Source organism: Chrysemys picta, chromosome 1 (genome assembly GCF_011386835.1).
Source record: "Chrysemys picta bellii isolate R12L10 chromosome 1, ASM1138683v2, whole genome shotgun sequence".
Taxonomy (NCBI): Eukaryota; Metazoa; Chordata; order Testudines; family Emydidae; genus Chrysemys; species Chrysemys picta.
The window spans coordinates 87,688,778-87,712,419 of record NC_088791.1 but is presented as its reverse complement, the minus strand read 5'-3'; the positions used below and the strand labels follow the sequence as shown (position 1 = coordinate 87,712,419).

At 42.9% G+C, this 23,642-nt stretch overlaps 1 protein-coding gene across 1 annotated transcript in view; it reads left to right on the top strand.

Annotated features, from left to right (window-relative positions):
- The first annotated feature begins 2,728 nt into the window (after positions 1 to 2,728).
- The window catches only part of SLC5A8 (solute carrier family 5 member 8), a 31,508-nt gene continuing 10,594 nt past the window's right edge, over positions 2,729 to 23,642 (top strand). The window contains exons 1-11 of the mRNA XM_065561373.1: positions 2,729 to 3,659; positions 7,181 to 7,246; positions 10,623 to 10,674; positions 11,342 to 11,409; positions 11,824 to 11,978; positions 12,143 to 12,283; positions 16,491 to 16,620; positions 17,753 to 17,841; positions 20,293 to 20,405; positions 21,866 to 21,933; positions 22,262 to 22,348. Of these exons, the coding sequence (XP_065417445.1) occupies positions 3,321 to 3,659; positions 7,181 to 7,246; positions 10,623 to 10,674; positions 11,342 to 11,409; positions 11,824 to 11,978; positions 12,143 to 12,283; positions 16,491 to 16,620; positions 17,753 to 17,841; positions 20,293 to 20,405; positions 21,866 to 21,933; positions 22,262 to 22,348 (1,308 nt within the window). The 5' untranslated portion in view covers positions 2,729 to 3,320. The remainder of the gene's footprint in view (positions 3,660 to 7,180; positions 7,247 to 10,622; positions 10,675 to 11,341; positions 11,410 to 11,823; positions 11,979 to 12,142; positions 12,284 to 16,490; positions 16,621 to 17,752; positions 17,842 to 20,292; positions 20,406 to 21,865; positions 21,934 to 22,261; positions 22,349 to 23,642) is intronic.

Below are 23,642 nucleotides of genomic sequence, written 5' to 3'. Positions count from 1 at the left end.
CAGTCTCTTGCTCACCCCCCCTCCCCCGCCCCACTTGGAGCTGTTCACATTTTGTATAAATAATGAAATATTCATTGACTCCAGAGAGAGAGAGACTGACTCCTGACTCTTTACTCTGGTGTTTAGAACTTCCAGCGGGGATGTAAGAGACCCAAATTCAAGTCCCTGCTCTAAATCAGGTAGAACAGGGACTTGTAAATAGGGCTCCCACACCACGGTTAAGTGCCTATATGTGCCTTAATCCTCAGGCTATTGGCTATTTGGAGGTGGGGCTGTTCTCATGTGCTCTTGCATTTTTTCACCAAGAAAATTCAAAAGGTCTGGTTTTCTTCAATGCAAAATGAAAATTTTCAAAACCTCACAATGTTTTGCAAAGTGGAATCGTCGTCTTTCAGCCAGCCCTAATCCTGAGTTTAGCTGACATAACTCCATGCACAGTGGAGCCTTGCAACCCAACCCCAACTGCAACCTAACTGGACCTGACTACAAATGTTGGGTTTGGGTTGGGCCAGGTCTGAAAACAACCCAACCCCCTTGGTTTGGGTTGTCTCTGATCACCTCCTTCTGTCCATGGGGTTGGCATGGCGGTGACTGCATGCCCTACTTCTGCCAGCTGCTGCCACCTTGCTGTACTCAGTGTGCTGAGGCCCAAGCATGCCAATGAGTTGCAGCGCCTCCCACTTCCCAGCACACGCCATGCAATCAGGCGGTGGTGACTGGCAGGAGTGGGGCATGCTGCATGCAGCTACTGCTGCATCAGCCACGTGGGCAGGAGGCAGCCGGGGACAGTTCACAGGCCCAGGGTGTGGGGAGTGGGAAGACCCCTTCAGGCTGAACCCCAAGAATAGTTCAGCAGCACTGACACAGTTTTGGGGGGAAGAGTTGGGTTTGGGTCAGGTCAGTTCTGAAAACAGCTCAACATGCTTGGGCTGGCTTCAGGTCTGTTGTGCTCAGCTTGGGTTCAGGTCCAGGTCATGCCTTAAAACTAGGCCCAAGCAGACCTATAATGCATGCTCTCTGATAGCACTTTGCATACTCTAATCCCATTTAAGAATAAATTTCTGTGAAAAAAGTGTTTGTTTTGAAAGGTTTTCATCATAATTGAGTTTTAAAAAAAATATAAATACTATTTTTATGGATGGACATTGACATCCTTACACACATGCTCTGAGAGCACTTTCAAAATATAACCAACACTCAGCAGCCACTGAAAGCTTGGTTGGATCAAAAAATTATTGTAGAAATGCAGTATTATGGATTCAGTATTTTATTTTGTAGTAAACAGAGAGTGGGTGAAGAGTCTGTAACATGATATTGTACTAGATGTTTGAACAGAGTCATGCTCAGCTAGTAATTAGATATGGGGAAATAGTGTAGGGAATTCTAGACAAACAGCCATTTCAGTGTCCTGCAAAAGACAATTGGGACCAGAAATGTCAGTTCAAGTTTTGAACAGTACCTAACTGACTAAGAGGCCTTGTGTAAGTGCCAAAGTTTGTCTCTTTCACCATCAGAAGTTGTTCCTGTAAAAGATATTACCTCACCCACCTTGTCTCTTTAGAATTCTACAGTCTAATTGAAAGTCAAACTCTAGGCTCCTAAGTCACATAGGTATTGTTGAAAATTTTACCTGTTAATAATATCTTCTAGGAGTGAAGTAGAAAGCTCCATCTATTGCTAGTGAATCCATTCCATGGTGAGACACTCATTATTTGAAGACTGCATGTGCAAACACTTCAAAGGAAAGTCCCACGGGCTAACACAATTTTGAATAGTTCAAAGAGGCCCTACTGTGCCAAATCTAAGGAAATCCATTCTGGTGCCATGTTAACCATTAGAACACTCAACCAACCACTTTGGGGCTTCATAGAGCTAGAAAGTAAGATCCTCATATAACCTGGTCATATTAAAGATTTAATTTGCAGGGTTGCAGTTATTAAATACGTTTCTGTCTTTTCTTTTCTTTTGGGAAATGCGATACCAATATCTTTATCTAAATATGGAATGCTAGAAAACATCCTGGAAATGGAAAGGGCACTATTTATTTCTCCTGGTGACCAAATGCTGTTGATGAAGGTGCATGGTGGTGAGCAGTCTCATTCTAAGGAGATATCTTGACTAGTGGTACTGTTGATCCTGAGGTTACCTGAGTATGGGGGAAAGGGAAGGTCTTCTACAGAGAAGATGTATTAAATGGATTTCTGACTATGAAGGGGTTTGCTACTTGCCTTGCTGTAGGGAGACAACACCTATGCAGTATTATTGAAAATTACAGGATTGTAGATAATGGCTACATGTTAGAGCAGTGGTTTTCAACGTTTTTTTCTTTTTTAGGACTTCTAAAAAAACTTGGAATGAAGGTACAAACCCCTTTGGAAATCTTAAACATAGTTCGTGGACCTCCAGGGGTCCAGGGACCACGGGTTGAAAACCACTGATCTCTGTAACAGCCTACCATACAAGCAGCCATACAGAACTCCTCCAGGCCTTTTGGGGGCTGTGGGGCATATAGTGGCATGAAATCCTGGTAAGTGTTGGGAAGAAGCAGGTGAGTGTTTTGAGGGCGGGCTGATTTCCTCCCATCCGCAAACCTCTTAATCATAGGGATGAGAGGGACAAGTATGTTGAAATGAATGACACTGTGCCGTCAGCCAGATAGGGCTGAGATCATATTAGCACCTTCTAACAGCCCCCTCCCTCTTGATAAAAGCCAGACGCAATATTCTTCGCGCAAGAGCTGAGAGAGACATTTAACAGCTAATCTTCCTCCGGGGTTACTCTCCCATAGTGTGCCCACGCGATACCGCGCTGGGAGGAGGCGAAGGGTAGGTGGATCTTGGGCATGCACCTCCTGCTCCTCTGCTGAGCTGGTTTCTGTCAACCACTCACCTGGGACTTTTATTTGGTCACTGCTCTTGGTGTTCCCAGGTCTGCGGCCGCGCAGCTGAGCCCACGTGCGCCGAGGGACCAGCACCTGTAAGGGGAGCAGAGAACAGTCCCTTGAGCCCTCAGCGGGTCCTGGGCACTCAAAAGCGCACGGAAGCGCAGAGAACAGAGCTCGCGGAGCCGGGCACAGGGCTCAGAGAGATCAGGGGCGTAAAGCCGAGAGCAGGGAGTGGGGCGCGCAGAGCCGGGCACGGGGCGCACTGAGAGTGGGGCGCGCAGAGTCGGCACGGGGCGCTCAGGGAGCGGGGCGCGCAGATCGAGAATCGCTGGTTGCCGGTGCCTGCCATAGCCCAGAGTAGCAACCCCCGGAGCGCCCCCCCCCCTCCAGAGTTAAACACAACCCCTCCGCTGCGAGCGCCCGTGCGGCTCGGGCGATGAGCATCGGGCACTTCACCGTGTGGGACTATGTGGTATTCGGGGCCATGCTGCTGGTCTCCGCGGTCATCGGCGTGTACTACGCCTTCGCGGGCGGCGGCCAGCAGACCTCCAAAGACTTTCTGATGGGCGGCCGCAGCATGAGCGCCTTGCCCGTGGCGCTGTCCCTCACCGCCAGCTTCATGTCGGCGGTCACCGTGCTGGGCACCCCGGCGGAGATCTACCGCTACGGGGCCATATTCTGCATCTTCGCCATCACCTACTTCCTGGTGGTGGTCATCAGCGCCGAGGTCTTCCTGCCCGTCTTCTACAGGCTGGGGATCACCAGCACCTACGAGGTAAGCGGGGCTGCCGCCTTCTACCCCTTAGGGAGCACTAGCCCCATTCAGCATCTTCTCTGTGTCCTCCGTGTCTCTCAGGAGTCAGGAGCGTCCCCTACGTGGCCTTGCCTCTCTACTAGCCTGCCCCTTCCAATTGATATTTCCCCCTTGCAGAGGCCATGGCAGGTCTCTCCACCACCCCTAAGATCTCCTGTCTCAATAGACTCATTCCATATGGGTTTGCTCCTGGAGATTGTTAGCCCTCCAGATTTTCAATCCAAACGGTGGATTTATTTTTGCACAGATTGGTTGGTGACTTGGAATAAATAATAAACCACAAAGAAAAGCCCTCTAAAATAGAAGCTGAAACTCCCAATCCTGGGTGCCTGCCTCAACTTAAATTCCTAAATCCAGGTTGAGGCACAAAGGCCCAATCCAGCAAAGCATTTGGACACCCATATGAATAGTCAAGCATATGAACAGTCTTACTGATTTCATTGGGACTTCCTCTTGCATTTACAGATAAATAGGTCTCTGGATCAGGGCCCTAAATAGCAGTGACTGGATTTTCCATAGTACTTATACAATGAGATCTGCAAGTGCTCAGCATATGTGAAAGTCAGGCCACTTCTTTACCTAGGTGCCAAAATATGGCTTTAGAAAATTAGGCCTTGATTTTCCACTGCACCCCAGCCCAGTGAGGTAAAGCTTCATGGGGGCAATTTTACTTTAGGCCTCTGGCATAAAGTCCCTGAGGGATCTAGCATCCATGGGGAACTGGGAGTCTTGTTGACATCACCCCTTCGCTCTTCCTGCGTCTTGCCTATTCTTACACCAAGCAGTGAAGTTTCTGCATAGGAGGCGGAAGAACAGCCTCTATTAGATTCTCCCCAACATAGGGGGAGTTCTCCAGTACAAATCTCTAGCTGCCTCAAGTTGACTTTGCACAACATACGTTTTGAGCCCTTACTTCTGACTACACACTAACTCCTGAAAAAGACCAGTAAAAAATGCAGTATTATTATAGTGCAGCCATTAAGTTCATTCCCCGCACTGATAGTACGAGCAGACTACCATAGTGCAAACACTTCTTTTTGTTCACCGAAGAGTTAAACTCTGCCTCTCTGTATGCATCCATTCAAAATTCAAGTGATATTTAAACAATTGCAAAGACTCAAAGGTGAATGCCAGCTCTTTGAAATAATGAGATATTTGTATCTGCATTGATTGATCAGATTGGCAGGTAAAAGGAGATTTCCTTTTCCCAACTGTACATGGATGTTTCTGGTTAGACAAGGGAATGAAATTTCAGGGTAAAAAGTCAAATGAAGCCAAGATTGACTGTTAGTTGAGGATCTTGAGTCTTAGCCGACACTGTAGGCAGAAGGTTGTGGTTCATGCTTAGGGCCCTACTGTCGTCAGATGTCACCGGTGTGGTGCTCTGCTGTGCAAAATGTTGATAACAGTTGGCTGTGTGCATGTGTTCCCTCTGTGTGCTGCCCCGGCTCTGTGCAGATAGCTGACACAACAAACCCCGACAGAACCCCCAATGACCAGAGTCCGATAAGGTACGAAGGCACCCAGCCAGGTTTATTGCCAAACGAAACACAGTAATAGTTTCCCGCAGACTCTACAGGACATACTACCAATATGTGCCCCCTGACAATGGACCGTCTCAGTCAGTGGCGGGACTCTCCACTGCCCCTTAGGCTTGACCAAGACAACTCCTCAGGGGTGAATTCTTATACACAGGTACAGACAAGTTACACATCACTCCTGATGTATTGAGGTACAACCCCTCTACATAATAAGGTGCCGCCTATCACCCTGTACATGTTGGTTCGAACAAAACAACTCTATTAATCATGTTATCCTTTAGGACCATGTCTTCCTTGTTATCTGTGTGGAATGTGCTAGTCCTGGACTGTTCTGGTACCATCCTGGCACATGTTTATATTACTAGTGCTTATTGCTCAGGTATGTGTATAATTGCAGCATCAGCCTGCTTCTTGCCAGCTTCTGTGAGCATGACCTGCCTGTGGCTCACAGCTTAACTTTGCTTTATGTCAGCGAAGTCTTGACCATTACTTTAGCTCAGGCCTTAGGTCTCATACCGGGCCTCTGATACAAGGGTTTATGTTTCAGGGCCTCACCTTACCACACCTACCAAATTCACAGCCATCAAAAACGCAACATGGAACATGAAATCTGGTCTCTCCCCATTAAATCTGGTCTTTTGTGTGCTTTTACCCTATACTATACCAATTTCATGGGGGAGACCAGAATTTCTCAAATTGGGGGTCCTGACTCAAAAGGGAGTTGCAGAGGGGTCACAAGGTTATTTTAGGGGGGATCGTGGTATTGCCACCTTTACTTCTGTGCTGCCTTCATAGTTGGGTGGCCAGAGACCAGCGGCTGTTGGCCAGGCACCCAGCTCTGAAGGCAGCACCCCACCAGCATCTGGCAAAAGTAAAGGTGGCAATGCCATACCATGCCACCTTACTTCTGCACTGCTGCCTTCAGAGCTGGGTGGCCTGAGAATGGCGGCTGCCTGAGGGCCCAGCTCTGCAGGGAGCAGCGCAGAAGTAAGGGTGGCAATACCATACCATGCTCCTGGCCAACAGCCGCTGCTCTCTGGCCACCACATTCTGAAGGCAGCACCACTGCCAACAGCAGCACAGAAGTAAGGGTGGCAATACCACAACCCCCCCTACAATAACCTTGCGACCCCACCACCACTCCTTTTTGGGGTAGGACCCCTACAATTACATCACCGTGAAATTTCAGATTTAAATAGCTGAAATCATGAAATTTACTATTTTTAAAATCCTGTGACCATGAAATTGACCAAAATGGACTATGAATTTGGTAGGGCCCTATTCATGCTGTATAAGATCTGGGTATTATTATTATTATTCATTTATTATTATACACCATCCCAGATTGGGTTTATGTATAATGCTAGCAGACAGTGAATGCCTCAGGCAAGTGCTGTTGGTGGTTTTACAGTAGCAGGAGATCCAGATTTAGATGACCCAATTAAACTGAAAGCCTTCTGCCCCTCTCAAGCAGCTGTTCCGGTGCAAATAAAAATCTTGGCAGTTTTCAAAGAGGGTAGAGATAACTCTTTCTTCCTCCTCACAATAAAAAAGTTATATTCACTCACAACTAGTTAGCTAAAGGCATAACAACTGCTGGATTTTGTCCAGTCACAATGTCCAACTATCATCTGTAAAGTGCTTTAAGACACCTGTGCTAGAAAGCGCTACATATGTATGTATATATGACCAAACTCTTCTATGTACTCCATCTTGGACTGACTAGGTAAATATTTAGCTTCACTCAGGTTTAACTAAATGATAGTGATGTCTGCAGAAAACAAGATCAGGTTGACCATGACAGCTGACAATCATTCATGTGAATATAAAAACTGTTACTTCTGCTGAACAGTAGTATCTTTTCTTACAGGAGATTTCTTAATACCATTTCTATAAATGTATATTTTTGACATTAAAGTTGTTTATTCACCTCTTTTGCAGTATTTGGAGCTTCGATTTAATAAATATCTGCGTCTTTGTGGGACAATCCTCTTCATTATACAAACGGCAAGTAAACCTCAAACAGGTTCTTTGATCTTTAATAGCCTTTAGCATTACTTTAGTGTGATGTAACTGGTAGTCACATGAAAGTGGTTGCTAAGTTTATTGTGAAATGTCAGAAATTGACATGAAAGAAAGAGACAAGGAAGTTCTTCATACTACCTAGTAATATGTGCATATAATCAGAGATTCTTAGGGTTAGAAGGGACCTCAGGAGGTCATCTAGTCCAACCCCCTGCTCAAAGCAGGACCAATCCCCAACTAAATCCCCAAATGGTTCCCTCAAATATTGAACTCACAACCCTGGGTTTAGCAGGCCAATGCTCAAACCACTGAGCTATAGTAATGAAGAGCATACGCTGTCCAGCACTGCTCTTTGTTCCCTGCCCAGAGAATCCTGGAGTAATTTGAGCCCCTAGGGAATGTTGAACTAAACACACATTGCAATGCTAGCTGGCTGCTTGCTACTTGGCACTGGTACTTGTCCCTCCCTGTAAAGCAATACAGCCCCCTCAGAGATATAGAAAGCACTAGGAGAATAGTGGAACACCAATATATTTGAATACTGATGTCATCTCACCCTAAAATAATATTCACTAAGAAACTGAAGGCTAAAAGTGGGACAAGCTATTCATAAACCACAGAGAAAAATAATTCAATACATATTAGAAATATGTTCAAGAAAATATGTATTTCTCTGTGCTAAAGCTTATATCTGAAACTGTCTGGATCATTAACAGGAAGATTTTTAAAAAATAGTATTTTACCGTTTTGCTGGTATAATTTTATTGGTCCTATAGCCATCGGCGTGTCATTTTTTCTTAACACAGGAACACAACCTAAATAAAATGAAGAAGTTGAAAGATTAGATCTTGATTCTTCTTTTAATTTAAACAAAATCTGATAATGATTGTGGCAAGAACACATTTTGTCTGGGATGCCAGAAAGCAGATGGGAAAACATTCACTGCATATTAGAAAGCTATTTTTCTATGCTGACGCACTCAAAAGTTTGCTGTACCATGCCAAGCTAACAGTCGGCCAGGTACTCTATAATTTGTGAATGCTACAAGTTAGGTGTAGCTTGGTTAGAAAACAGGTGTAAGTGACAAAACAGTGTAGCTTGCACTGATAGAGCATTCTCTGTGGAGCTAGATCCTGAGCTGTGGGGGGATATACTCAGCACACCTCAGGAAGAGCATGGAGGGGAAAGGTGGCTTTAAGCCACCTTTGCGTTTCCCCAATCTGGGAGTGAGTCTGGCCCTTAACATAATTTACAGCAGCCTATATGTTAAACCTGGATGCCCACAGTTTCAAGGGGCCATTCTGGCACCTGAAGATTGCCGGAGTGGAGGGATGCCCTGACCAGGCCCCCTTTCACCAGGGGAAGGGGGCATTGGTGGAGGTGACAGTGGAAAGGGGATGGCATAGGAGTTGCTATGGCAGCCCTATGGTCACCAGAGGATTCCCCAACATAGGGGGAATCCTCTGCAGCCCTGTCTTAGCTGAGTTTATGACTTCTTTGTGCTACAGGAACAGTGTGAAGCAGCCTTATCTGGGCCAAAAATCTGGCCCAAAGTACGCAAAACAGTTGTAAATGGTACCAGTTTGGAATTCTGTGGGGAAAGAGCAAATTCAGCTGATGGTTTAACAAGGTGCTGTCCCCACCAAGGTCAATAGGAATATTATCGGTGTAACCCATTGGATGCTGGATATACGATGATACAAGTTAAAGGAGCCGGGGAGTAGCTTTATTTTCCGCTTTGTTAGTTGCTTGTTGTGTTACAGGCCAAGAGGACTGTAGGAGGGAGTGTATGTTATAGGTTATACGTTGCACATTTGCTGAATTCCAAGTAACTGCAGGTTGTGATACTTTACCACTTACACACGAGTCAGAGTCTGATCTCACACCAATATAAATCAGGAGGAACTCAGCTGAAGTCAGTAGATTTAAATCCCATAAAATAGGTGTAAATGAATGGAGAATCAACTCCTCAATGTGTAACTTACCCCACTGCTGATGTTGTTGTTGAATTTGGTCCAGAGACTTCCATGGAAGTTGCACCTGTTTATTCCAAGCTACATCTCTGTGTTTGGCCTTGTGGAGTTACACCAAGCTGACAGCTGGAGGGTTGTGTTGTTTTTTTTTTAAATCTCCTTCCTCTGAAGCAGCAGGGGTGACTATGGCTGCAGATGAGACATTGGATGGGGATGGTTAGGGCTCTGAGGTGGCACCAACTGTTTTCCCTCGCAGGTGATCGGCTGGCTGGTTCTTGCTCACATGCTCAGGGTATAATTGATTGCCATATGTGGGGTTGAGAAGGGATTTTTCCCCAGGTCAGATGGGCAGTGACCTTTTGTTTTTGTTTTTGTTTTGTTTTCTGTCTTCCTCTGCAGCCTATGGGTACAGGTCACTTGCCTGGATTATCTGGGTAGATCTCACTTAATAATTTCTCTGGCATTATGGGGGCCTCAGGCACTGGTGCACCTGGGTCCCTCCTATTCTCTGCTTGTGGCACATCACAGTCTAGTCTCTTGTGGGCTGTAATACCTTGGTCTAATCTCAGTGGTTGGGTTTAGTGTGCAGGTTCTGAGTGATATACAGGAGGTCAGACTAGGTGATCTAGTGGTCCTTGTGGTCTTAAACTCCGTGACTCTAAGACCAAGGCTGAATTTGACCCAACAGTTAAAAGGCAAACAGGATTTAAAAAGAAATAAATCAGACTACTATAGGTGGTATCAGTACTGAGTGTCCCATTATGATAATAATCATAAGGGAAAAGCTTTATTTGTCTATATCTCTTTCCAGTGAGGGATGCAAAATCAGACCCTCTCACAACCCTGTATGTGCATGTCACCCTCCAATATCAGCAGCCTACAGTGGCTATAAACCCTAATTACTACACCAGAATGACTAATGGCATAGCTCTAGTCCTGGTTAATCTGAGTTATATTTGCATATTGAGTGCAATTAACATTGCAAGAGATTTCTCAGCAAAGTACTTGCCTGCCTCAGCATTTTTTCCTCTTTCCGCAGGTTTCTGCAGTATGGCATTTGTATGTGATTACTGCATTTTTTAAACAATATGATACTTTGTAGAAAAGCCAGGAAAAGTTGAAGAGGGCCTGGGTATTTAAGAGCCATTGTACAGTAGTGTTCATTTTAGGAACAGTGTACCGTGAAGAATGCAATACTAGGTAGCCTCTGACTTTTTCCTTACAAATGATAGGAATTATTACTTAATACTGCCCAGTACTGGTGATATAGACTCTATGTATACCTATAGATACATTTCCCTATGTGTACTATAAGTGAATTAGTTTAAGTAGGTATAGAACAAGTTACTTTTCATTTGATTTAGTATTTCTTTTATCCTCCTTAGATTTTATATACTGGAATTGTTATTTATGCTCCAGCTCTGGCACTAAATCAAGGTAAAAGGAAAATATGCTAATTATTTTACATTTTACAAGGTAGTTTGTTTTATTTTATTATTTTTTTTCAATACATAAAACTATTAGGTTTTTAAGACAGACATCAACATAGGTAACTATGGGCCCAATTAAGAAGTCTTCCTAAGCTCCTGTTGACTTTTTGCCTAAGTGAAGACTTCAGCATTGGTCCGGTAGTTGTGACAGATTTTATAAGAGATTGAAGACTTGGGGACAAATTCAACTCTCAGTTACCCTGACTTGAATGGGACTCCCTTACTGTCTACCTGCACAAATCCCATTGTGTTGAAGTCAATGAGATAACTCATGGGCTTGAAACGTTGGGATATAGTCTTAGTTGTTAAAATTTTAATTAAAGGGAAATTAGTCCTTAGATGCAAAAATATTTCTAATTGCTCAGGAGTTTGTAAAGTCTATCACAACTGTTGTTATGAGCTGGTTATATTCTTAGTCTGTCAAAGTCACTTGGTTTTAGTGCACAAATCATTTCAGTGCTATTGTTATTATTTTCTACTTTTCCATTTAAAATGGTTCTAATCTTTTTTTTTCTCCAGGCAATCAGACCAACCTATAAATCTGTTTGAATGTTAAAGGATTTACTTTTTTTCAAAAACAGTCTTTGCAGTTGTACATTTTCCCTCTTTTTCAGTCACAGGATTTGACTTGTGGGGTGCAGTGATCGCAACTGGAATAGTCTGTACATTCTATTGCACACTGGTATGTTGGCAATTCATTTTAAAGAACCCCTCTTCTTTTAACTGCTTAGTTAAAATACAGAACAACCTTCCACTATTTTGTAGCACACAAATATTTAGTTTAAACTTGAATGAAGACAGAGGGCCAGGTCATCCTCTCCCCTGCTCCAAATTGCATATGGAAAACACTCTCTGCCTGTGGATCTGCCCACTCCCACGTGGAAAGGGCTGTGGTCATCTCAGTAGCACTGAGACTGGCCAGGCTGGGGGCAGGAGTGGTTGGGGCTCAGAGAAACAGATCACCTCACCCTGCCCTTCCCAGGGGATTTTCCGCAGGTGGGGATGAGCTGGCCCATAAATTTTAACTTGCTAAATTTATAATTGCATCTTAATTTCATGCTCCTACTATACATTGAATGTGCTATTCCTCACACAGGGTGGTCTAAAGGCAGTAGTCTGGACAGATGTTTTCCAGGTTGGAATCATGGTAGCTGGATTTTCATCTGTAATTATACGTGCTGTGGTGGTTCAAGGGGGAATCGGACGCATTCTAAACGATTCCTACCATGGAGGAAGATTAAACTTCTGGGAGTAAGTTTGTAAATACTTAGGCTAAAACATGACCAACTTAAACAATCTTAAAGGTGTTAAACTGCATCCACACGGGTTTACAATTGAATCAACTCTACTGGGGCAGAGAGAGAAGCACCATTTTTGTCCATATTCTGAGTCTGTTATTTTTTTCTCCCATTTAGCTTTAATCCCAACCCCTTGCAAAGACATACCTTCTGGACAATTCTCATAGGTGGGACCTTCACCTGGACTGGCATATACGGGGTCAACCAATCTCAAGTTCAGAGATACATTGCCTGCAAAACAAGTTTCCAAGCAAAATTGTAAGCCTGCGTGTGGTAATTGTAATTCTTCAGTGCCTGCCTTTAGTCACTATCTGTTCTTCATAAAGGGAGATTTTTAAATGAATGCTTTAAATTTATATAAAACGTGTTCATGAAAGGTAGTAACAACCTGTACTTTCTGCTTTGTGAACAAGGACAAAAGCAAATTGGAAGAATAAATGCCAGGATTTATAAGTTATGTGCCCAACTGTTTTATGATGCTGGTATTCGTGCACACAAATAGTTGTATTAAGTTCATTTGCAACCTAGAGACCAAATTGTATAGCTGTTATTTGTGCAAAGCGTCTAATAACACCAGATCCTGGCTTGGTACTAAATTAAACTTATGTCTGTACTGGGCTATCTTGATTATCACTTCAAAAGTTTTTTTCTCTTACATAATTGGCCTCTCAGAGTTGGTAAGACAACTCCCACCTGTTCATGCTCTCTGTATGTGTGTATATATATCTCCTCAATATATGTTCCACTCTATATGCATCCAAAGAAGTGGGCTGTAACTCACGAAAGCTAATGCTCAAATAAATTTGTTAGTCTCTAAGGTGCCACAAGTCCTCCTGTTCTTATATTAAACTTAAATCAGTGAATAGGAGTTGTACCAGAATAAATATTAAAGGATTCAATCATAAAGCTACTGAAATTGATTGTCCAATGATAAAATTGCTGAAGAATCACGTTCTTTGTTTTCCGAATAGTTAGTGACCTGTCCTGAAGCTGTAAGCAGCTGGATACTGGCGATCAGTAAGATTTCTCTATAGATTTACTTATGTGAGAAATGTATGAAAAATAAAAATGCATTCCCCATAATACAATGCCATAAGGTATAGGAAGGGACAGTATTTTGGAGGTTTAATATTTTAAAAATGTGGGCAAAATAATTGAAACAATTTTCTTTCCCCTCCTGGTGAAAGCTACATTTTTAGAATTAAAATGTTTAAGGCTAATGCAGTGAGAAAAGCTAGTTTTGTAGACAATCGTATTTATGACAGGAATGAGTTGATATGCATCATCATTGTATCTCCAAAGCCTCTTCCTTGGTCATGCTGCTTTGTTCAGCAGGTCAGCCTTTACACAGACAGAAGGCGCATCTCACTTCTATAATGGATTGCTCACGTATTGGAATGTCATTGCATGTCATTGATATTGACTCTTCCAAGCATCCCTATCTGAAGCTATATTACTTGTTTGCACCCCCCCAATGGGTGCAATGGGATCCTTTAAAGGCATCCTGGAAGCAGTTCAGTTGTGACCAGCGGAGTCTCGGAGTGTGGCACTGTTGGAGTCACATGGCCAGAGCTGCTGTGAAGATACAGCGGTTCCACGTGGAAGGCCCTAGCCTCCCAGGAATCTCTGCGTGAGCCCTGAAGCCTTTCCATGTTAATGGGAGAACCCTGCCCTTATTGGGGAGCTCTTCTGGAAATCTCTGCAAGGAAAACCTCATGGAGATCTCTTTATTTAGCCCCCTTCTGCCAGCTTTCCTCCAGATGAGGGCAATTGAGTTTCCAGGCACATACGCTGCTAGCCACCCTATCTGTGCCTGAGAATATGATCATTTCCTGAGGCATGGATAATTTTCAGCATAAACACTGCATGTCCACACAGGTGTAAACACTGGCAATACAACAGCTGCCTAGTTTCTTTTGCAAGAACCTTAAAACACCCACAACAACAGTCACTAATGCCCTGCTCCTTGTGTAGTCATTTACACCAGTGCACAGTAGATGTAAAATGCTACCACATCAGAATGGTAGCAATTTACACTCACGTTACACTGATCTGAAGGATTTACAAGGTACAGTACAATGATGAACTGGGCTCACAGAGTGAATGATTTCACAGGTCCTAAGCCATGCCTTCTGGTAATGCATGAAACTATGCTTTGAGAAAAGTATCTCAGGATTCTTGACTGTCTCAGAAAGGATCTCACCTCACCCAGGATATGCACCTGTAGTTTTGTGACTAGAAAGCACAACCAAGCAACTTAGATTCTTGTATTTGAACAACGACGTATTCACTTAAAAGACGTACAGGTGTTTAAAGTGGAAGAATCACACATTTCAGATAAATGCAGGTGTGATATTGACTCATCAGCCTACTAGTTTATTACCTCTTATTTTCCCCTTACCAATTCCTGGCTTCAAAGAACTCTTCAAAGGCACCACACAATGGTTTGAATGTTGAAATCTTAAATTCTTATTAAAAAGAAAGACTTGCATAGTCTGCCCAGACACAATGCCAGCTTTGCAGAAGAGTATTCCACCCAGCATTACTCATTCAGAATTAGTGGGAACAACTCATTTCTTAAGTCAGAGTGCCACTCTGAACTAGGATTTAAGTCAGGACAAACATTGATTGTCATTTGACACCCAGCCACCAACATGGTTTAAAAACCAGATTTGAAAATGCTGTGGGTAATCGGGGCATGGTCATACTTTTCTGCCTTTAATCACTCAATTGATAGCAATTTTGTTTAATTTTTAACTATAGTGACCTAGGCTAAAACATGCTACTTAAAGCCTTGTCTACCCATGAGAATTGCACTAATTCAGGGATCGGCAACGTGGGCTGCGGGAAGTGGCGGCCAGCACATCTCTCAGCCTGCGCCGCTTCCCGCAGCCCCCATTGGCCTGGAGTGGTGAACCGCGGCCAGTGGGAGCCACGATTGGCCGAACCTGCAGATGCGGCAGGTAAACAAACCGGCCTGGCCCACCAGGGTGCTTACCCTGGCGGGCCACGTGCCAAAGGTTGCTGATCCCTGTACTAATTTAACAAAATTCTTCTGCATATCCAGCTTCAATCAGTCTAAGAGTGCCTTATCTCAGTTTAGCTTATATTGATAAGGAATCAGGTTATGGTAAACCGATATAAAACACACTCAACCCTATATGAGAGGGTCCATAACACAGGGTTGGATTATTTTAACTAAATTAGTCTAGAAACAGATTTAGCTAAAGCTTTGCAATTTATATGTTTAGACAAGGCCCAAGTCTGACCACTGGCAGTGGGGTCACCCAATCAGCTGTAACATGCCCGGGTTTTGTTATCAGACACTTGATTTAAGTCAGGTTGTCTCTTGTGCTGATGAGCTTTACGAAGTACACCAGGCTGCAGCCTCAGTTATATTACATCAGTGCACCCAATAACATTCGTTTCCATCCCCATTAAGATCTTCAAGAGCAGAGCTACTCTCCTGCACATATCCCGATTAACCTTCTAAAGTAACCCAGGGGTTGGTGCACTTTTGCAGGCACTGGAAGTACTGAATGGCCTCCTAAGCACCCTAAGTGCTGATACACTTGCTTAGATACTGGAGGTACCAATGCAGTTCTGATTGCTTAGCACAGCAGTAGGGCCTCACTGGCAATTAATGGGCATCAGGCAACAAAATGGCTGCTGGTTGGAATACAATTAATCTTATGGAAATACAGGGAAAGAACCATGTTGTTGAAGAACATACTGCTTGTGGGTTGCAGTAGGGCACCAAAGATAAGCCAGAGGGTAATTAACTTCATGAAACTAGGACCAGTCTAGAGCTAGAAGTACCTAGACACCTCCAATAATCTGCAGGAGCTCCACTCTGTAGAGAAGCCAAAGTGGACAAGAAGACTGGAGCATTTTGAATAGCCAACAGTGAACGAAGACCTAGGGTAGCAGAGGTTGCATTCATGCTTGAAGCTGGAGCCTTTTTGGGCTAGTGCTGTCAGGAGATGGAGTCAGTTTACTACATCAGTCTCCAAGATTACCTAGGCACTAAGACAGGAAGCTCACAGTCTGTGTTCAGTCCACTTCCTCCTAGAAGCAACAGCTCTGAGGGACTCCATGCCAAGTCAGCAGGAGAAGTGCATGCGCTATGGCAGCCTTCCAAGGTGTGCTGGCTTTCTTAGGTCAGGAAGGGGCTCACAGTGTGGCTCCTAGTCTATGAATTACTCTGTGGCTTGTCATGTTTTACAACAGTTCTGTGTGTTGCTGGGAGTTAGTGGCTTTGCACTGCTTTAAAGGGTAGCCAGACAGACAACCGTCTGGAACTAGACTAAGAAGTGTTCAGTTAACAAGGTTTCTCTTTTTTGGTTTTGGCTGCCTATGCGGAAGTGAATACAGGTACAGTAGGACATGTTCATCTTTAGCAACATTACAATACAGTGCTATGGCTAACTCTTTAACATTGTTGTTTCCTTTCATGTTTGTGCAGATCTCTCTATATCAACCTCTTGGGACTCTGGGCGATTCTTGTCTGTGCAATGTTTTGTGGACTAGCAATGTACTCCATATACCACGATTGCGACCCATGGACAGCAAAGCGGGTGTCAGCACCAGACCAGGTTTAACACTAAACATCTCAATGGTTTAATAGTTGGGGATGAATTAAGATTGCTGCCTTGAGGGGCTGTTCCCAAGGTATGAGGCTGAGCACACACATCTCCAGTGTCATGGGTGCTCTCAGGATCTGTCCCTTTGGAAAGATACATTAAGGAACATTTTGGGACACTTGAAACCCAGGAGTGTATTTTATTTGCAGTAAGGGAGGACAGGGTTAATAAAATAAGAAACCAGAAATCCTCTTATTCCCTAGTGATACATAGGACAAGGAAGACCAAATATGACAACCCTATATAGGAAACTAAATCATGTTCCTTTTTGGGGGAGGGTGGAGGTTGCTCTCCTGTGCTACAACCAAGGGACGCAAAACCTATGTCTCTCTCTTCTCCCTGAGATCCACATGGCTCAAGGGAGATGCAGAGAGACAAGGGTGGTCTGCATGGAGGCTCCATGCCTCTGCCTTCTCTGCCCCCATGAATCACTGAGCCTACCCCCATCAATCCTCTGAAATAATAATACGTTTCTTTCACAGACTGGACACCTTCCTAGTCTGGGCACAATCCTTTCCCCTGGTACAGCCTTTGTTCCAGCTCAGGTGGTAGCTAGGGGATTTCTCATCATGGCTGCCCCTCTTTTCTCTGTTCCACCCACTTATATATCTTTTGCATAAGGCGGGAATCCTTTGTCCCTCTGGGTTCCTACCCTCTCCCCCCTTCTCAATGGAAAAGCACTAGGTTAAAGATGGATTCCAGTTCAGGTGACATGATCACATGTCACTGTAAGACTTCATTACCCACTTGCCAGCACACACTTCTACAGGAAGTCTCACAAGTAAAAGAGAGCCATCTACAGACATTTGTCCTGGTTAATGGGAGCCATCAAGATTCCAAACACCATTAATGCCCACACTTTGCATAATTACAATAGGCCCTCAGAGTTACATTTTATATTTCTAGTTTCAGATACAAGAGTGGTACATTTATACGATCACACTCAGTAGATTATAAACTTTGTAAAGATACTTTACAAGAGACCTTTTGCATGAAGCATATTTCAGTTACACTATATTCAAACTCATTAGCATATTTTCATAAAATCATATAGAGTGCAACATCACACTATGATTTTTTTCAGCTTATGCCATATCTGGTATTGGATATTCTCCGAGATTTTCCAGGGGTACCAGGACTTTTCGTGGCTAGCGCCTACAGTGGGACATTAAGGTAATATAATCATTCTGAACTCAATGACATACGTTGGCCGTTTTTATGCATGCTCATTGGAGCATAAATTGTATTTACACAAGATCCTTTGCATTTAATTTCCCTGCATGCATATGTTGTTGTTCTTTAAACAGGGAAAAATTAGAAGCTGTTTAATGGGTGCAGCTTAAAAGCTTTTCAGGCTTCACCAGTGGAGCTTCAAATTTCCTTGCATTGAAGCAATTTGGTCTGCACTGTTAACAAACTCCACCAACAGGGCTAGTCTGAGCCTTGGCGCTATAAACTCCATTGTCATGAGCAAAGTATGGCACTTACAAGCTCTGCCTCACCTTGCTTCAAAGGGCTGGTCCACATTAACCCCCCCACTTCGAACTAAGATACGCAACTTCAGCTACGTTATTCACGTTATTCACATAGCTGAAGTCGAACTATCTTAGTTCGAACTTACCGTGGGTCCACATGCGGCAGGCAGGCTCCCCCGTCGACTCTGCGTACTCCTCTCGCCGAGCAGGAGTACTGGCGTCAACGGCGAGCACTTCCGGGATCGATCTGGGATCAATTTATCACGTCTAGACAAGACGCGATAAATCGATCCCAGAAGATCGATTGCTCACCGCTGGACCTGGAGGTAAGTATAGACATACCCAAAGCTATTACTTCACTAGCTGCACTTGTAAATTCCTGAAATCCTATAGGGAAATGGCAGCTGCAGTTTATGGGAATTTTCTGCTGCTCAGCCTTCCTTTTTCAAACCTTCAGAGCTGTATTTTAAAGCCATCTCCCTTCTTCCTACGACTTAAGAAGCACATTCTGCTCATTAAGGGCTATTTTCAAACTAGTGTTTGGAATTAAGAAATACAGCTGTTTTGAATCAATCCTGTGAAAATGGTCAGAATGTTTTGTTTCAAATGGTGGTGGTAAAAAAATGCATTTACTGCCTTCTGATAATTGAAAAACAACTGAAAAGATTTTTGCTTCAGCTTTCCAAAGTTGTATACTTTCTGGCAGCGACCAATTACAGAAAATTTCAGCCCTTAATGTGAACGTTTTGGATAATCTTGAGTGTTCAAAAATCAGGGGTTAGAATGGAAACTGTTAACAACCTTATCTATAGCAATCACACGCAGAGCAACTGGTATAATGCTGTGGTTGAATAATTTTTTGACTCTTAATATTTGTAGATATGTAAGTAAATACGATGATCAGGGCAATACATTTTCACACTTTGAGGTGCAAGCTGATTGCTTGCAAGAGTAATGTATAAAAATGTCCGATACTGCACAATCTGTGGATTGTAGGTGATTGGCATTTTGCCTTTCTTGAGAAGCACAGTGACTGGGCCACTACAAGAAGCCAGATGGGGAAGAATAAAATAATACTTTCTCACCTTAATAAATTCATATTTGTAAAGTGCTTTAAAATCCTTAAATGGAAGAGGTTGCAGAAGTGCAAATTATCATTGTAACTCCAGTGTTCTACTTGAATTCTGTTAATTAGTTAATCTTGTCTGATGTTGGCCACTGGTGGCGACACAGGAATATTAAAGGGAAGGGAAATAGTAGGCATTGTGGCATGTTTCTCTATAAGGAAAATGTGTCTGATACTATTCTATATGATCCAGGAGGTTCAGAGTTATTCTGTAGTAGCTAGATCTGCTCTCAGGAGAGAGGGGCTGATGTTTCAAGTGTTTGGGACAAGTGGTTCCCTCGGAGCCTATCGAATGCTCACTGGAGCTCATAATTAACCATTGAATGTGCAGAGAGGCGTATTTTGTGTGCTGTGGTCTGCGCCAGGGCATACTCATTTTCCAGCCACAACACAGGCATGCCATTTTTAAGATTTAGGCCAAGATTTTTCAGAAATAGGCACTGAAAATTAGGCTCCTAAATCCACATCAAGGCACTTGAAAAAGTAGATGATTTTCAAAAGTGTCAGGTACCCAGCAGTTCCTACTGACTTTTGAAAACCAGCCCACTTACTTAAATATGGATTTAGGATCCTAGCTTTAGGCTCCTTTTTTTTGGCCTGAATCTGTAGAGTGCATCCAAAATAGTCAGTGAAACGCCATGTGATGTACATGTACCTAGCCCAAAGGATGCGATACATATTAATGAATTCAAAAATGGTTTTAAAATACCAGTCATCCTTTGATCTATCTATAGCAATATATGTTAACTTTCCTTCCACTGATTTATCTGATTGTTTCTTTTTCTTAAAACATGCATTATCCTCTCTGAGAACCAATATTTTAAGCAATTGCAAAATGTAACAGATAGTGCTGTCAAGTTTATTTCCGTTAATAATAATAATTTCAACATGTATAGTAGTTACAGCTACATAAAGTCTCTGATATTGTTGCAGACAGTATCTCTCTGCCGTTATCTCGATTATTAAGTGTTTGTAATCTCAGTTCCTAACATACAAAAATGTTTCAAATTTTGTCATCTGCAGCACAGTGTCCTCCAGCATCAATGCTTTAGCGGCTGTAACTGTTGAGGATCTCATTAAACCTTACTTCAGCTCCCTCTCTGAAAAGAAACTATCTTGGATTTCCAAGGGAATGAGTGAGTTTGTGAGGGATATTTTCCACTTTGACCATAAAGAAAGAGGGCTTGGTTCAGATTTCACTTATAAAGGTGTAAATCAGGAGTAACTTCATTAAAGTCAATGGAATTACACCAGTATGAAACCTGTGTGAGATCAGAATCAGGCCAAGAGTTTTCAGTTATGGGGGAGAAGGGGAGCAGCTATTTAAAGTGAACATGGAAAAGGGCATCTTGTTTGATCTTTAAGCAGTAAAGTTATATTGTAGCCTTGTTCAATCTAGATTCCTAATACAAAAGACCCAAAGGGCTTGGGTTGAAATAGGTGTTATTTTTCATTCCATCAGTCAGAAGGCAGGTGCATGGGATGGAATTTTGTAACAAATCACTTGAACATGTAATTATTTGGCAGGGTACATGGGTGGGGAAATGTACTGCATCACACTCTCCTTCTAGAAAATGTGAGGCTTCGCGACCACTACGATACACTCTAAAGCCCTCAATCTGTTTAATGCCCTCAAGCAGCCAGTTTCAGAATTTTGAGTTGAACATACAGGACCAGATCCTCAGCTGGTTTAAATCTGTGACACTCCATTGATTTCTTTGCTAGTTACATCAGTTGGCATCAGCGGAAGATATGGCCCACAGTGCCCCAGGTAGTTTGCTGGGAAAAATTAACACGTCTCTTTTACTGCAATAAGCTTAGTAAGGGATAGAAGAGTACAGCCAAATACTTCACTGTATTTCCGAGCAAGAGAACACGCCCTGCCAGTGAGCATACCAGAGCCATGAGGAGTGTTACAACAGCATTGTCACCCGAGAATGTGGTTTCTTAAGCATTATTAACTTCTTTTGATGCCAGCTTTTGTTTGCTTTGGGAATGGAGGCGCACAGGTCTGAACTCTGATAATTGCCTTACCTCTCATATTAAGCACTGGGATTAATGTGTCCCCATGTAGCTGTAAATTAGAGCTTTGTGAGTGGTGGATGTAATTAAAGTGCTCATCCAGCATTAGGGACCCTGGGAGGAAGAGACTTCATTTGCTTAGGCTGTCTATATCCTGGCTGTATGGGAAATTCCTAGCCATGGAACTCCAATAATCTAAAAGTGTTTTCACTGGAACAAAACTCAAGTGGGAAGGAAGATCCGTTCTTCAAGTACAAAGTGTTGGCACAGAGGGTTAGAGGAGGAATGTAAGTGATTCTTGCTGTGCTTATTATCCCCACTACTCATCCCAACTTCTTTTTAAGATTTAATCTTTCAACTAATCTTCAGTGACCACATGTTGTAAAAGGATTTGTCATGTTTGCAGAGTCCCCTCCTGAGGTAACAGAGCATGTGACCTTTTGTTGGTTTGGCCATTCTCAAAGACGATCCTAGCTGCCATGTATTTTTGGCTTTATTAGTAGTAGTATTAGACTAGAAGGAGACTTCACTGTGGAGATTTAAATTGATACATTTGTCTTTCTCACCCATTCAGGTCTTTTTTATGGAGGAGTGTGTATTGCCATGGCTGGTGTGGCGTCCCTTCTGGGCAGTTTGTTACAGGTGCATATTTAACTGCTTTTCACCTCTGTTTCATTAACTAGAAGGAACTATGGAAAAGAACAATCACTGTCTATTATAAAGTGATTAATTTTCATACTTTAATGAGTATTTACCTTGGAAATTCTAGGACTAAATCCTCAGCTGGTGTAATTTGAGATAATTCAACAAGGGAGCGACACCTGTTTACACCAGCTGAGGATCTGGCCCAGAGCCAACTGGAAATCCTGATTGCAGATATTTCATTTCCTTCCCCACCCCCATGGCATCGTGTTGCAGGTTTTGGCTTTGCTGTGTGATACTTGATATAAGACTTTGTTTTCTTTCTCAGGCAGCTCTCAGTATTTTTGGCATGGTTGGTGGTCCTCTTCTAGGACTGTTTTCTTTGGGAATCCTCTCCTCCTTCGCAAACCCCATCGTAAGTATAACTTGTGTGTCTTGCTGTTGCAAAATACAATAGTCATTTGGGGGAACATTTCCCTCCTCCCCCAATAATTTGTTTTAGGCATCATGGGAGATGTTTTAGATTGGCATTTTTCATACATACCCCCTCACCCCCCACATCTCCATACCCCAATAGTTAGGCAATAAGGCCAGTAGTTTAGTCTGAAAAAATATTGTTAAAAATGTCAAGATTCACCAATCACTTATTTTCTCCTTGTTCCCTATGGCTAAAGCAGTGATTTGTCTTTGTACAATGCTGCAGAATCAGTACTGCTGTGCTGTAAACAGCCTAAATAGGGCAGTATGTTGTTACTTTGTGGTGTGACAACATTCACTCCATAAATATGGTCGCAAATTGAATTTCCATTATAAGCCTGATTTTGGCCACCCTCATCTAAAACACACACACACACACCCCTTAGATCTGAGGCCAAGGTAAATATTATCTGTGAATCGAACTGAATTGCACAAGGCATTCCTAAATTATGACACCCTAACAACGGAGGTGTTCTCCAGAGTTCATAAAGTCTAACATTTTGGTGTCTGTAGCAAGAAGCCTTGAGAGCAGGAGAGAAGTGAAACTTAGTCCTCTGGACACTTGTGAGCTGAGAGATACTGCACAGCATCATAGTTGATAAGAATCTAAATCAAACATTGTTAACTTTTGTATTTGGAGTATCTCTGTGGACTGCAATGAATGATGAGTGAGATTCATCCTTGTTCAGAGAACCAGGGCAAGGTCTACACAGTACTTAATTCCCAATTAAATTCTCAGTTAGTCCTTGTCTATGCTGGGGACATTTAAAAACAAATTGAGACTGGTTTTAAAAGAGGTAGGAATGGTAGTGTATAGGCTCTAGCAGCCAGGATTTCTATTATAACTGGCTGCAGCTAAAGCAGAGTTTAATTCATTGTTCAGGTCTTGAAGAGAGTTCCTATCTTTAGAAAAGGTAAAAGTGTTTGCGCTAAAGATATTCCTCCCATTGCAGACAGAATACTGCGGGGGGGGGGGGGGGGAGAGGGAGAGAAACACATACATTGTGAATTTTGTGTATCTGCTCCGAGGTTTTAGGATAGCTTATTCAAATAAAATAAAATAAAAATCTCAAAAAAAAAAAAAAAAAAAAAGCTTCTGCCTTCATAGTTTCTACCTGATATAAGTTGTTTAAAAAAATTACGGGCCAAGAATTTCAGACCTTAGTGCCTAAAGTTAGACTCAAGCCCATACTTAGCCATCTAATTAAGTGGCCTGGTTTTCAAGTGTTGAG